Source organism: Aethalodelphis obliquidens, unplaced genomic scaffold (genome assembly GCF_003676395.1).
Source record: "Aethalodelphis obliquidens isolate GAN/ISIS:26980383/991018 unplaced genomic scaffold, ASM367639v1 scaffold63, whole genome shotgun sequence".
NCBI lineage: Eukaryota > Metazoa > Chordata > Mammalia > Artiodactyla > Delphinidae > Aethalodelphis > Aethalodelphis obliquidens.
The window spans coordinates 7604372-7620379 of record NW_020838007.1 but is presented as its reverse complement, the minus strand read 5'-3'; the positions used below and the strand labels follow the sequence as shown (position 1 = coordinate 7620379).

The window sequence follows — 16008 nt, the reverse complement described above, 5'->3', positions numbered from 1 at the left end:
ATATATATATATATATACATATAGTTTCTGGAAACGGAAGCAATACAATGAGCTTCAGCAGAAGGGAATCACTGGTCCAGCACAGACCTGGCTCAGAGGTGGTGACAGATGAACTATGAGGAAGGACCAGAGAAAAACACATCTCTGAGCTCTCACTGAAACACTCAGCCTCAGGGCAGCTAGAGAGCCTCAGAGTGTCAGGCAGGAAGGTGCTGGGCGGGAATGCCCGCAGAGTGGACATTCTGGGGCAGAGTGGAGCTGCCCCAGAAGCCAGCAAAGGAGGGGTGAAGGAGGCGCCAGAGCAGAGGCCAGGCTGCAAGTGTCCTGAGGGCAGCACAAAGCACCGCGGTGCAAATTGCTTGTTCATTCCAGAATCCTGGATGCAAACGGGAAATAATCAGTGTGCAGCCCAGCAAAGGACAAGGTCAGTCTGGGGCTTGCGGTTGTGTATTTACTGAGATAGGCCATCCTAATACATCCTAATACATCCTGATGGGGGGACATCGTGGGGTCAGGCTGTCAGAGGAACTTGCCTCGGTGGCTGGGAAGCAGAGATGAACCCAGGTTTCTGGAAGGAGAAGCCTAAGCCAGGTGAAGTGGGACACCCCCAAAAGCAACGTGGACCCTTCATGCTGCTGCCAGTTTTTGACATTAAATTTACACTTATTTTAAGAGAAGGAGGTTATTATTACTAGAAAATCGCTAGCAACCGTTACCGTTCAGAATCCCAGCCATTTGTTATCCATTATGTATACATTACCATCCACAGCCCCACTGTTTGTCATATGCTATTATCATAATGGCCCCATAATGGGTTCTGCTTCTCTGACACCATTGTAACTGCCATGACTCACTGTGTCAATTTTCCAAGGGAGAAAACATCACATACAATGAAATAATGCACGATTTTAGTTATTCAAATATTATATCATTCTTAGCCATGCTTATAGCTACCATGTTGCCTATTAAAAGTCTATTAGTAATACAGACGCACCATTAAAATCCAGTGTTCCATGTGGTATTATAAATAGTTTCTCTTTTATGGGGGATTACATAGAGGATATCTAGTCAATGCCAAGGGTTAATGCACATTTGTTTTGATAAGGAATAAGGAATAAGGAATCTTTAATAATAGCAATTTACTTCCAGTAAACAACCTATCAGTACGTTTTTATTTACAATCCTCATTCATTCATTCATTCAGCAAGTGTTTATTTGGTGCCCATGAAATGCCAGGGACTGTTCCATAGGCACAAGGATGTCAAGAGTACTTGGGTGAGACTTCCCTGGTGATCCAGTGGTAAAGAATCCGCCTTCCAATGCAGGGGACGTGGGTTCAATCCCCTGTTGGGGAACTAAGATCCCACATGCCGTGGGGCAGCTGAGCCTGCACACCACAACTACTGAGCCCGCGCACCGCAAACTACAGAGCCCACACGCCTTGGAGCCTGCTCCCCATAACTAGAGAGAGAAAATCCGCATGCCACAACTAGAGAGAAGCCCTCGTGCCACGACAAAAGACCCCGCGTGCCTCAGCGAAGATCTTGCGTGCTGCAACTAAGACCCAACACAGCCAAATAAATAAATAAACAATATTTAAAAAAAAAAAAAGAGTACTTGGGAAATCAAGAGAGAAAAGTGCTTCCTCCATGAGCTTACATTCTAGTGGCAAAACGTGCTAAAGAAATAAACACACGAATGTGTAATCTAATGTCAGATAACCGTAAATCCTATGATGCAGATTAAATTCATGTAAGAGGAAAGTGAATGCTTTGATAGAGCCGGGATAATTCTCCCACGGAAACTCTGAGTGTGTGTTCAGACGTGGATGGGAAGGGAGACTGGCCGTGGGGACAGGGGTGATTTTATTTTGCATTTCTTCTGTCTTCCCGGTGAATGAAAAGCAGGGTTCTGAGAGGAAGGAGGACTGTGAAGCAGCCTCCTTGGCTGATGGGGGGCAGTGAACTGATGGGGGGAGGATGGGGTGGAGTCACAGAAATGGACTCGGGGTCCCTGGGCCCCTGCGGAGATGACTTTAAAGCCAAACCCCTTGGAATGGCTCTTTGTCTTCTCTGGCCGCAGGACTCAACCTGGCCTCATTCAGAAGTCTGTAAAAGGCAACGATTAGAGAACGGGCAAAAATCCCCTTCCCGGTGTAGAGAGGACCTGCAGAAGGACAACAGAAGCGGGAGAAGAGGAAGCCAGTGCAGTGACACGGAAATGAGACGACAACGTCTGCTTCCCTGTAGGTTCTTGATGCAAAACCTCCAACTTCGGTACATTCACATAAAATTGAGCCCAATTCCACTTATTAGGAAAAAAAAATCTACTGACTTCACAAAGCAAACCTTTGCTGTAAAAACCATGAAAATAGAATTCTTCTATTTCCCTGATTCTACCGTGCACATCCCTCCCGCACCCTTGTAGCACGGTTTCAACGATTATGAAATCCAGATGCACCGTCCATCCCTGTGGAAGGGCTCTGCCAGGTGCCAGGGGCAGAAGCCCGTCGTGAAAGAGCTGTCATTGCCCACACGGGTTCTGAGTATGGCCGGTTCCCCAAGAGAGAAATGAACACCAGTACTCAGAGGCATGAGAGGGGGCAGCGCATGACCACTGCTGTGAGGCAGAGAGTGGGGCATCACTTCCACTCCAAAGAGAACTGTTAATACTAAGCCCAAAGTCTCTAGCCAGATCCTTGCACTTTTCTAAGCTGTACAGCTGCCTCTAAGGTGATAAATGATGGGAGAAGACAGGTCGGGGAAGTGAGTTGACAGTGCAGTGTGCGGGACCTAGTCAGGCACACTAAGAGTTGAGTCTTTTTACCTCAATGCACGTGCTCCAATCCACATTTTAAGTCCACTCTGGCATATCTGTGCAGCATGGATTGACAGGGGCTCGGGGGTGCAGAGAGCCCAGCTGGAACGGAAGTGTAGTGGCCCATGTGAGAGGTGATGCCGGCTTTCATTAGGGTGGTTGTCATGGAGATGAAGAGAGGTCAAGAGATGAGGGACACAGTACTGGGAGTTAGAATCAATAGAATATGGTGGCGGACTGTATGTGGCTGTTCTGAGATGGGCAGATTTTAGGAACGGCTCCCAGGCGTCTGGATTGAGCAATCTGGTGGATAAGCTGCCCTTTACTAAGCTGCAGACGCTGAGGGAAGAAACAGGTCTGGGTCTGCGTGCTGTGGAGTTCAGCCAGGACATATTAACGTGGAACATACAAGCGATATCAAGTTACGGTTAAATACATGACTGCAGCTCTGGGGAGGAGGCTCTTGTTCAAATGCAGATTCTGACTCAGCGGGTCTGGGGTGAGGCCTGTGCCTCCATTCCTGACCTGCTCCCAGGTGACGGGGAGCCTGCAGCTGCAGGAAACCCTCACCTGTGCTAAGTGTGGAAAAGCCACCCCAGTTCCACCCGGAAGGCGGGATACTGATATTTTCAGCGGCGCCTGTTCCCAGTTTGTGTCGGCCTGTGTCTCTGATCATCAACTGTTCTCGGGGGGCTGCCACCCTGGCCAGCCTGCACGTCTGGACCCCACCGCAGTTCCCTGTTTGGTTCGACAGTCCTGAAACAGAGATCCACCCTCTGAGTTTATGAGATCTACCCCACTTCTGTTCTGTCAAAGGCCTCCTCGGAGCTGGCGGAAGAGCGCCACGTGAATGCAGCCTGGTCCCATTGTTTCCACAGCTGCATGCTGGTCCCGCCAAGGAAGCAAGGGCACAAATGCCTGGAGGGAGGCCCAGGGTAGGACGCACAGGCAATAAGCCTCTAAGAAGTAGTAGCAGAGAAAGAAGATCCGCCCCACCTGCTTGAGCTGCCGGCCCCTGCGCCCTGTTCCCCACAGCTGAGCCCCAATGGCTCCACAGCCATGCAGCTTCCTGTGATGCCTCTGCTCCCAGGTCCAAACACAGAGCTTGTACAGCCTGCCCGCCCAGGGGCCTTTCAATTAAAATAAATAAATAAATAAATAAGCGTGTGTGTATGCGCGCGTGTGTGTGCAAATACATACATACATGCACGCACACACACAATTTAAAGCAGATTAAATCTGAAGACTCCTTTGTCTCTACATGATAGTAAATAAAGGCATTTGGTGTTTGGAAATGCAAATATCTCTAAGAGAAGAAAAACTGTTCTTCCTGAGAAGCCATCTGCCCCACGGCATCTTCGCTCACAACGCTCGCTGCACTGCAGTGAACTTGCACAGCACCTTACGGTTTGTGTCACGCACTCTACCCTGAACTGTGATTTAACCCATCTCCCAACTAGATGGTGAGGGCCTCGTCTCAGGGCCCCCGGCTCCTAGAATGGTCCCTTCTACCCTGCGGTGCTCAGTAAATAAAAGCTGTTGATTGCATAGCAGACCTCACCTCTTCTACCTGTTTTTAATGTGTATCTTAACTTTAACACCACTGCAATAGTCAGAATAATGGTTCTCAGCGATGGCCACATCCTAACCCCTAAAACCTGTGAAAACGCTCCCTTACATGGCAAGAGGGATTTTGCAGGTGTGATTAAGTGAAGGACTCTGAGATGGCAGAGACTATCTTGGGTTATCCTGTGGGCCCAAGATAATCACAACCGTCCCTATTCACAGGACACAGAAATGTCAGAGGGAGGTTTGAAGATGCTACCTGCTGAATGTGGAGAAAAGGACCAAGAGTCAAGGAACAGAGGCTGCTCCAGAAACTGGAAAAGGCCAGGAACAGGATCCCCCAGAGCTTCCAAAAGGAAGACAGCCTTGCTGAAACCTCCATTCTAGCCCAGTGACACGGGGCAATGTAATGTGCTACACCTGTGTGATTTTAAGCCACTAAGTTTGTGGTAATTTGTTACAGTAGCAATGGGAAGATACTACAAGTCCATTTTGGGAATAAATTAACCTGAGTAAGAATCTACCCACTGCCTTCTCATAGAAGCATCTCCTTTCCCGGAGTCTACTGCCTGTCCTTATATCACAAGAAATGACACAGATTTTGTAACAAGGGGGAAAATGCCTAATCACCGTCTTGCCTAATCAGTTCATTCTGGGGTGTTTTCATTTAGTTATTTATATTTGAGAGATGTTCTCCTGGTGGTAAAAATAGAGTGTGAAGCAGGATGTGAGAAAAAGAGACGATGCCCAGCATAACTAGCGAAGTATCAGTATTAGTGAGGGCGTTTGTGGTGTCAGAGCTGCAGCTGGTCAGAAACAGCGCACTTCTGTTCAGGAGAACAGCAGAGACCATGAGTGTCTCCTCCAAAGCTAAGACACACGCCAAAGACTCTCTCGTTCGCTCTGCAGACAGACGGCGAGTCCAGACCGCACCTTCCGACCGAGGTCTGGGAAACCAGTCTTCACTATCCGTCAGGCAAGCGGCCCCGTAGTTTTTGAGTAAATACAAAGCTTTGAATGAAGTGATGGAGAAGAGTGAATGGAGGGCCTTTTACTGACTTAGTCAAAAGTCCATTAACCCTTGAAACACAAACATAATCCCGTATCTATGTAGACAGGGGCGTGCATTTTGCAGCTGCGCCATTGACAGCCTTCCTCAGACACGCAAAGAAATGCATAACCCTAAAATAAGGGTTCAAAACAATCAGTGCTACCACACGTCACCTTTTATTTAAGAGTTTCCACACAAGACAGCGTTCTGCATAGAAACTGTGAAAACGTGCTATTTCTATTCTTTGGAGCTCATGACTAAGCTAGCGTCTCCAGCCAAACAGTCACAGGTCAGGATATCAGCAGGTCCTGCAGGGCAGGCTGGTGCGACGGGCAGGGTGTGGTTACCCAGGGAGAGGGAGCACCGGCAGCAGCTCCAGCAGGGTGGCCGGCTGCCTGCCACCGCAGTTCTTTACGCTCTTGGAAAGGTTTCTGTTCTGGCTACACTGACTTTCATAAAAACGTTCAGTGTGAGTCTCGACTCACAGTTCTTGGAGAATACGACGCCAGCGGCAGATAAGCTGACTCTGGGAGAGAATGTACATTATGGCAGGGAGGGGCTTGACTACACCCACTCTGAAAATCAGATGACTGGCTGGTAATCCACTGATACTAGGAGGCATGCATTTAAGTCTAGAAAGTGTTGATTCCGTGGCATCATCTCATTTACCTCCTTGACTGACTATATAAAACTTACCTGAAACTAGACTGAAATTTAAATATAGATCTGGTTTGGTTCACAAATCAAATATCCAGAAAAGAAAAAACAAGGCACGGATATAAAACTGCTTATACTAAAGGCAGCGACTCAATAAGTTCATCTCATCATCTAATCAGTACAGCGTATCTATTAAGACAGGCACTGGCCAATTACAGCCCAGAGGCTAAACAGGGCCCTAGCACCCACCTCTGTGCATGCCAGTAGCTAAAAATGGTTTTTACATTTTTAAATGGCTTGAGAAAAATCAAAAGAAGAACGCTTCATGACATGTGGAATTATTTGGAATTCAAATTCCAGGGTCCATAAATAAAGTTTTCTAGGGACCCAGCCACGCTCACCTGCTTCCATATAGTTTACGGCCACTTTTGTGCTAAACCACAGAGCCAGTGGCCGTGGCAGAGACACTTGGCCCCCAAGGCTGGGTTACTCTCTGGCCCTTTAACTGACGGAGATGCTGCCCTGCAGGCTCCGGCTGAAGACCCGGGCCACCTGGTCCCCGCCTGCTCTACCGCTTAGGAGCCACGCGACCTCGGGCAAGCTGCTGAAGCGCCTGCGCTTGCTCCTCCCTGAGACTCCCTTGCGGGGCGGCGTGTGGACGGGGAGAGGAAAAGGATGTGAAGCGCGCCCAGGGCAGCACGTGGCACCGCACCCGGGTAAGCCGCCACAGATGTCATTATTGCTGTTTGTTGTGACCGTGATCACACTAATGCAACTTTACCAGGTAGAGCCTTCTACCTGCTTCAACTTTTCTGGAAATCATGGTTGACACTAATTTATAGTTTCAACTACTCTGAAAATTATCTCTTCATTAATTGGTCATAATATTTTTGAAAGTTGTCCCAGTCTCCTTCCCAAATGAAGATAGTCATCAATCACTGTGGCACGTAATGGCCATTAATTAGAAGTTTAGCTCAAAGGACTGTCACTTTTAATGTTAGTATCTTGTTCTACTCTCGTATTTCAAAATCATTTTCAAAACTGCGCCCGAGATGGAGATGCTGGTGAGTGAGAGGACGCACTCCGTACTCTGCTCCCTCTTTGACAGATAATTACGCCAGGACTTGTAGGGGTCAAGCAGCTTCCTCAAAGTGCTGGCAACCCTTAATTAAAATGAACATTCATGGGCTTGTATTTGGACTTTTGCTTTGCATGAGTCCACCTTCAAGATTTTTTCAAACAAAAGCTTTGAACTTATTAATCTGACCTAAAATTCAAACTAGTTTCAAGTCACACACATAGACCACTTACTGTGACAATTTCTCTTGGTCATGATGCTCTTATTTCATTTAGAAATGCCACAAATACATCCAGTTAATGCATTAAATATGAAAAGACTTGCTGAAGAGACTCAATTTATTAATGATTCAGTAGAACTTCCTAAAACATCTATTTGGAATTCATTTATAATTCATTTCACAGCTTAGCTGCGGTTCCCACAGGGCAAATATTTATCAAATATTACTCAAATATTATTAATATTACTCAAATATTACTTATTTTAAGTCCTCCCTTTATGTTTATTTGTAGAAGGATACTTTTCTTTTCCAAATAAAGGCTAAACTTCCTACAAGCATCCATCCGTCTATTGTAATTTAATGTGCAATTCCTGATACGGTGACAGTAACGGGTTTTCAGATATAACACAGTACACTGTGCAACCAAACAAAAGAATAGTTATTAAACATAATAGCTGGCTATAAACTGAACAAGACACACATTGAGTACATCATAAATATTTATTAGAGAGTAACCATGGTAATTAATAAACACAGTAATCAAAATAAGAGGGAAATAGCATCTGAAAACCCTGCCATTGTAAGAAAAACTTCACAGCTCACCTACCAATGAACCACACACAACCAAATGGATATTTTCAGGATGAAAATCAGAATATCTGGCCTGGCTAGCACCGGCGGAGTACAGAGTATCTTGAATAGGGCTGCCATCGTCCCTAACGCTGACAATTATAGCCCCTAATGCCAATGGCTCATCAGAGCTGCAGAGTAAGGGCTAAAATGAGTTAGAAACATCTAAGTGTAAACTAGTTGTGCAACCTTGGTCAAATTCAGTTCTCTGTGCCAACTGCAAAGAAGAAATAACACCTACCTGGAAGGGCTGTTGTGTAACTAGACTTATTGTGGTGATGCTTTCCCAACATATACAAATCTCCAATCACATGGTACACCTGAAACTATCAAAATATACTGCTATACGTCAATTATATCTCAATAAAAAATAAACAAGAGAGTTGTTGTGACGATAAAGATGCAATATGTGACATACTCAACGAGCTCCCTGGAACAAAGCCCACATTCGGCACCTGGGTCTTCTTACTTTCCTATTACAGCGTCTGTGACTCCTGAGACTGACATCACCACACCCACTACTGCCCCTGCTTCTACTCTTGCAACCATGAAGCATCCCCCTTCTCTTTAGTGGTCACATGTAATAATTCAGATTCTTTGGAGCTAAACACTTCAGGCCCAGTGAGATAAGCATAATAAATAAAATAGACAATAACAAATGTTGGTAAGGATGTAGAGACACTGGAACCTTTGTATACCGCCGGTGAGAATGTAAAATGGTGCAGCCACTTTGGAGCACAACATTAAACAAAGAATTATCATAGGACGCAGCAGTTCTACTCCTAGATATATGCCTAAGAGAAGTGAAGACATATGTCCACACAAACACACACACAAATGTTCACAGCACCATTATTTAAAATAGCCAAAAAGCAGTGGTTAAGAATCCACCCACCATTGCAGGGGACACATGTTTGGGCCCTGGTCCCCTGCTCCACATGCCGCGGAGCAACTAAGCCCGTGCGCCACAAGTACTGAGCATGCACTCTAGAGCCCGTGAGCCACAACTACTGAAGCCCGCACACCTAGAGCCCGTGCTCCGCAACAAGACAAGCCACTGCAATGAGAAGCCTGTGCACCGCAACAAAGAGTAGCCCCTGCTCACCACAAGTAGAGAAAGCGCGCGCACAGCAACGAAGACCCAACGCAGCCATAATTAATTAATTAATTTTAAAAATAGCCAAAAAGTGGAAACAACCCAAATGTCTACCCATGATGAATGAACAGCATGTGGTACATGCATACAATGGAATACTATGCAGGAATGAAAAGGGATAAAGTACTGTTACATGCTACAACTTGGATGAAACCTTCAAAACATTACAGTAAGTGAAAGAAGCCAGACACAAAGAGTCACATATTACATCATTCCATTTATATGAGATGTTCAGAACAGGCAAAGCCATAGAGACAGAAAGCCGGATTATCAGGGGCTAAGGTGGAGGTGTAGAACGAATAGTGATTGCTAATGGACACGAGCTTTCTTTTGGGGGGGATGAAAATGTTATAAACTTAGATAGTGGTGACAGTTGCACACTTCTGGGAACGAACTCAAAACCAAAACATTTTACGGTATGTGAATTTTGTTTCAAAAACCTGTTATAAAACAGAACTAATCAAGCACATATGGGCAACTATATATTTAGGGAGTGGCAGAAAAGAACAAAGTCTGTCTTTGCTGGGTCTGCTGTGCTCTGCCATGGAATGCCAGGACCACACAAACCTCCAGGCAGGACAGGCAACGTGAGCTCTGCACAAAAGACACAGTAGAGTGGTGTTACAGATGAACTCCACTCCCTGTTCTAGACATCTGCTCTCCCTCTAGCAAGTGGGGTAGTTATGACAAAAAGTAGAACGTAACAGTAGGAGCAGGAAGAATATAAGCTCTAGGGTTGAAAAACCCTGCTTGAAACCCAGGGTTTAAAGCCTGGTTCCCCCATATACTAGCGTGCTACCTTGGACCATTTACTTAACCTCTCTGAGCTTCAGTTTCCTCATCTACAAAATGGGTACAAGAGTACCTTATATGTCGCCCAGTGGCTGTGAGGATACACTACTGTATATAAAGCCCTTAGAAGAGTGTCTGACACCGTCATCACCATCAGCACTAAGATCGCTCTTGCTGTTCACCAGGCTGGCCCCCAACACTCAAACCCAGGCCCGTGGCACAATCGCACATGCTCCGTTAGCATCCCCGGGGACTCCCTGCTTTGCTCACCAAGTAGCCTGGGCTTGTTTCCTCTCCCTCTACTGATGACAATTACTTCATTAGCACAGAAAACCAGGGCCCCCGGGAGCGCAGCCCAGGGCACCTGCACTGACTAATAACCACAGCGGCGGCCAGCTGATGCCGTACAAAGAGCAGGGCACAGTTCCAGGAGTTTTGTAAACAATCTTCATCCAGATGCTCAGAGCCAGCCTGGGAGGTGGGCACTGTGAACCACATCGCTCTCCAGATGAGGAAAGTGCAAATAAGCTGAGTGACTACCAAGTTACCAACACGGTCAGAGCTGGAATCAAACCTGACCAGTGTAACCTATGGTGCTTTCCTGCGCAGGAGGCTGAGTTAGATTTCCAAGGCAAGAGGAGTCAGGAGAGCAGCTGAGCATGAGCGAAGAGTGCTTTGTGACTATCACAACTGTCTCATTCAAATGGGAGGATGCCAAGGTACATTCCATGCCACTCATCCTTCACTCCTTCCCTCGTTCACACATACATTAAGCATCTATCACATGCCAGCGATAAAAACAGTCCTTGAAGGATACTGACATTAAAAGAGGAAATTGTGGAACCATATAACCAACACATTAATAAAGGAACAAAGGGATGTCCCCGGCCAAGAGGAGACCAGGAAAGGGTCAACTGCTTTCTCAACTGGCAAAGATAACCCCACCACTACCTTCAATCTACTTAGACAAGAATTCAGAGAAAAACCTGACACTCATTTTCAACACCTTGTATTCCCTGGGAACACCCATGAATGGAACTTTAAGCCATGCTTCTGAACCTTCTCTATAATTTGTTTCCATTCAGACATCTGCGCCAGCCCCCAGACAATCCCCTCACCTCCACCTCACGGGGCAGGACAAGCACTTACCCAGCTGCGGGCCTGCCTGGGGAGGGACGGGGTGGGGGCCATGGCGGCAGGTGTTGCAGGAGGTCAGAGGCTCTTTGGGAGACCGCAAGTTTTCCACAAGCCCAGAGACACCTATGTCATTCCAAGACTGATACATTCTGGCAGACTGAAGGGTGTGTGGAAGCTATGCACTGAACATTTTCTAAAGCACCATTTCACATCTTAATTTAGTCCTAAAATCCTAAAGGGGTTTCCACTATGCCCACAACCACAGGGGTAACACTTAGGGTTCTAAGCCTGTGAAAAGTACCCAATACTTTTCAACTCTTTTTCTTCTAGTAATGGTCAAAGCAATTTCCATGAAAGAAAAAGAATAAGGAGAAGAGACATGAAATACTTCTTTGGAAGGATGAGCTAAATCTTAAGAGATTTTTAAAGTCCAATGCTGAGATGGTAAATAAGGAATATACTAAACTTACTTTAGGAGCTAAAGGTTTTCAAATGGTATTTTACGGTAATACTAATACCAATATGATCACACTGTAAGCTGACAAATACGTTAAATTGGATACTATTGTATGTATCTTAGGAACCACAAGAAAATAATCTGTCAATTAAAATTCTAAATAACATTTTATGTACTATTAAGATTAAGCTTTTCCTATAAATGCAATAACTTTATAATGAAAGTTAAATAAGAATTTAAAGAAAAAACCTGATGCTCATTTTCAATAATGAAATATTACTGAATTTATAAAGTAATTATGATATCCAAAAATCAATCCCACAGTAAGTGCTGTAAGAGTAAACAACAATAAGGGACTTCCCTGGTAGTGAAGTGGTTAAGAATCCGCCTGCCAACGCAGGGGACACGGGTTCGAGCTCTGGTCCAGGAAGATCCCACAGGCCACGGAGCACTAAGCCTGCGTGCCACAACTACTGAAGCCCACACGCCTAGAGCCTGTGCTGCCCAACAAGAGAAGCCACCGCAGTGAGAAGCCTGCACACCACAACGAAGAGTAGCCTTCGCTCACCGCAACTAGAGAAAGCCCGCACGCAGCAAAGACCCAATGCAGCCATAAATAAATAAATAAATTTTAAAAAGAGTAAACAAGAAAAAGCTACAAATAAGAATTTATGCAATATGATTAAATTTAAAATAAAACCTTAATAACAATGTACGTGGGAGAACATACCTATAACATATTATTCCTGAATAGCGTTTAGCACAGTTTTCATTTGTCAGAAAAATACAGGACATTGCCAATATCTGCTTTTGGTAATCCAAGGCCAGGCCAAATACGCATCTCTATGTTTTACTAAAATGTACGCACTGATTATTCTCTATGAGATGAATTAGAAGTTGTTTTCAAATTAGGCATATAGCAAACAAGATTTCTTTTAAATTATATCAAACTGTATATCGAACTTAAATACACCTTTCTTAATAATTTCTATAAATATTCGTTGGCTTCAATCTTTTTATTAATATGAAAATAAACTGTGCTTGGGTGGAAAGTAATTTTTGAACTGTCATATGCTGTAGAAGACTTACTGAATTCCACAGATGCTTTCAGCTTTCTGTAGAAAAAAATGAAAGGCTTTCACTTAAGGATAATTTAATTTTGAAGATGTGTATATTTTTAAAATCCAGATGTCACAGCAAGGATGGTATAGAAATCTGTGAATCAAATTTTCACTTCAAAATCTAACCTTTTGTTTGAATAGGAGAGAACAAGGAGGTAATCGTCTTGTTAAGGTGTTTAATGACAATAGTTTCAAGAAAAATCTGATAATACCAACAAAAAGAAGCTTTTTTTAAAAAAAGGAACAAAATGTATAACGTCTACACAGCAAATCCAAACAGGGACGTGTAAGAACCCTCTGAAAATCAGTCGTGTCTAATCTACAGAGTCCCCTTCCACACACACTGGCTAGAGGACCTTCTACCAGAGTCTCGTGACCAGCAGTGAAGTCAGGCCAGTTCGATTCTCCTGCTGAGATAAGAAATCAGAGCCTCTGAAGCCAGTCTCACAGGAAACGTAGGGAAAACGCCAATACAATATCGTACTAATCCAAACGCGTACCTTTATTCTTTGGTCATCAACATCTATAATCGTAGCAACACGAATTAACCTGGGGTTTCGTTTATCCACGACTTCAAGTTTCATATTCGGGAGAAAACCATGGGGCAACCGCTGTAACATTACAAGAGCAACAAGTTATGCGAAATCCAATAATTCAGATGTGCTACTAACGTTTTCTAAAATATGACTGTTCTAACTTTACATCAGATATTTAATACAACTGGAAGTTAGTTTTAAGAGCACATAGACCTTCATGCATATTATTTTATCCATTTTCATAAAAACCTGCAGGAGGAAAAAGAATATTTTGGTAATTTTCAAGATAGCTAAAAGACAAAGATTAAATCATAAATTCATTAATGGTCACAAGTTCAAAAAAGGATCTTATTATAACTTAACTATTGGTTTAGATGTTATTTTTTTCTAACATTAACCTTTTAAATTAAGAAATCATTGACTATTATCACTGCCCAGTTTTGGAGTGTAAGACACAGAAGGCAAAATTAACAAAGAATTAGAAGGGTAAACATGATCCTTTAAATTTTAAAATAGATAAAAGCTGCCATAATTATAACAGCTAAATGTTTTAAAATCATACCACAATGTAATTTAAAGTCATAATCTGTGCTTTTGGTGCTTCATCTTTAACATAAGCATGTTAAACTGCATTAATTTAGGGTTTCTTCCAAGTCTTAAAATGCTGGGAACCAGGAGTCTACAACGATGGACACTCAGGAAACACTAAGGAAAATGGAGTGGGGAAAAAATGCACTGGGGCTTACCAAATCATTGAAACTGAGGAAATTTACCAAAAATCAGTCAAAAGACAACTCTGCCAGTGTTTAAGGATGGCAAAAAGTTTCACTTTGAAAGCTATTACACATAAAAGTGTTCAGTTGACTTTCTTGAAAATGAAAGGGTACTGAATTTCTCAAGTCTAGAAAATGGCAGTAGGAAAATAAAACTTTTGATAATGCCTGACTTACAAAACAGTTAAATCTTTCTACAATACCTGGTTTGTTCCTCTCCAGCTTTTGTGGAAGCATATTTGTTTCTAAAATGCATTATTATGTCTACTAAATGGAGCATACTGACTATAATTAGGTCTCCGATCCTTGAACATATTTCTTTTCTCCCCGAGGTCACCATGCTGATAACAAAGGTAATTGTTTCATATTGCAGATGCCAAAGACATACAGCTTGAGGTGAACCCTTAATAACCCTGTGACAGAGGCCGGAGGTTGCCTTTTTAACTGAATCTTTTCATAATATGATTTTCTTATAATTTTCTTCTTGGAAAAGTAAAGTGAAGTTTTGACATAAAGCAAGAGAGAAAGTGAGACTACAAGCAGCTGGTATTTTTGCTTACTGAATTTTTGCAATTCTTAAAACGCTTTCTAGCACGCCAGAACTTCTAGCCCTCTTAATCTGATTATACCTCTTCCTCCAAATTCGACCTATTTTAATCAATTGTTTTAAAAAACGAAATAGAATTCTGTTTTAAACCCCTTTTGATCTTTAGAAAACTTTCAGTAAAAGAAATCACATGGAGAAGCTCACTATATAACATTCTGATTAAAGATGAGTCAGGGACACATAGCTGCAAGGGAACAGAGCTTGAAAACCACTGGTTTAGCACATAAGTATCTCTAACTATGCTATCAGTACACTTTCTTTATACTTGGTTTAATCCTGGAATAAATGGGTACGTACAAATTTGAACTTTACAAGTTGGTATTCTGACAAATTGCTAAAAGCAATGTTCCCTCAAAATAGGTGAAAGGGTAACACACAGGGGCTACATACACTCCATCTATTTTATCCCGGCATCATCGACTGCCAAAACAGTCCCTGAGACTGAAAGCTCAGGGTTCCCACTCAGAGGACCAACAGACCCAGAAAGGAAGGGCTCAGTCATCAGAGGCTGAGGGGGCTTCCAACCGGACTTCAAGGAGGGAAATCGTCACCTACACTGGTGCATAGGAACAACAGTAAATGAGTCACCTCCTTTGCATTTTTAACTGAAAAGCAAAGCAAATTGGTCACGGAAACAACACTTGAATTTAAAAGGAGAAAACTAGAATGATTTTGAATTGCCAAATGAAGGCACCATTCCACACGGACACTGTTGAGAAAAGCTGGGAGTGCTACACATCCAAACTTACCATTTTAAAAACTTTGGCAGGTACTGCATTAGTTCGAGTAGCTTCCAGATATTCTGTCCAGGAAAATTTTTCTGGCTCAGGATAACCTGAAAAATAAATAAATATCAAAGGATTACTCACTGATATTCTGATTGCCATATACTATGAGACATCTGCTAATAATAATGCCAACAGTTAATTGAATGCTCACTATTCAATAGCCCCTATTAAGAACGTAAGTCTGTGATAACCTCTGAGAGGGCTGTTTCGCCCCCACTATGCTCGTGTGCACGCATTCACTGGTCCGTGCATTCACTCCATGAGGGTAAGCAGGTGAACCGAGGTCGAATGGGGGTCTGAGCACTGGGCAGAGCCAGGCCACCCCCAGGAGGCCTCTTGAGATGCTTGAGAAAACTCATAATCACTGTCTGACCTCACACCATGAACTGATGATCTTTCCAATTCCTCCAATAATTCTGCTTCGATTAGAGTTTTATTCTCATAATTAAATGTTTGTAATTACAATTTCCCAGGTTTGTTATTTATCATTGCAATTTTAAAATATATATTGGTATAACATGATATAAAGCGCGCTATGTTTAAAAATTTCTGTCTAATTGGGTTTCTCGTTTCTCTTTATGCTTGTGTTATTTTATTCCTAATTACATTTGCCAGAGGTCTG

General features: G+C 43.4%; 1 protein-coding gene across 2 annotated transcripts in view; it reads right to left on the bottom strand.

Moving 5' to 3' along the window:
- Nucleotides 1-16008, bottom strand: part of L3MBTL4 (L3MBTL histone methyl-lysine binding protein 4) — a 300018-nt gene that overhangs the window by 193439 nt on the left and 90571 nt on the right. For both annotated transcript variants that reach the window (XM_027088566.1, XM_027088565.1), the window contains exons 9-10: nucleotides 15348-15433; nucleotides 13183-13293 (exon numbers count right to left, since the gene is read on the bottom strand). In XM_027088566.1, coding sequence (XP_026944367.1) covers nucleotides 13183-13293; nucleotides 15348-15433 — 197 coding nt within the window. The remainder of the gene's footprint in view (nucleotides 1-13182; nucleotides 13294-15347; nucleotides 15434-16008) is intronic.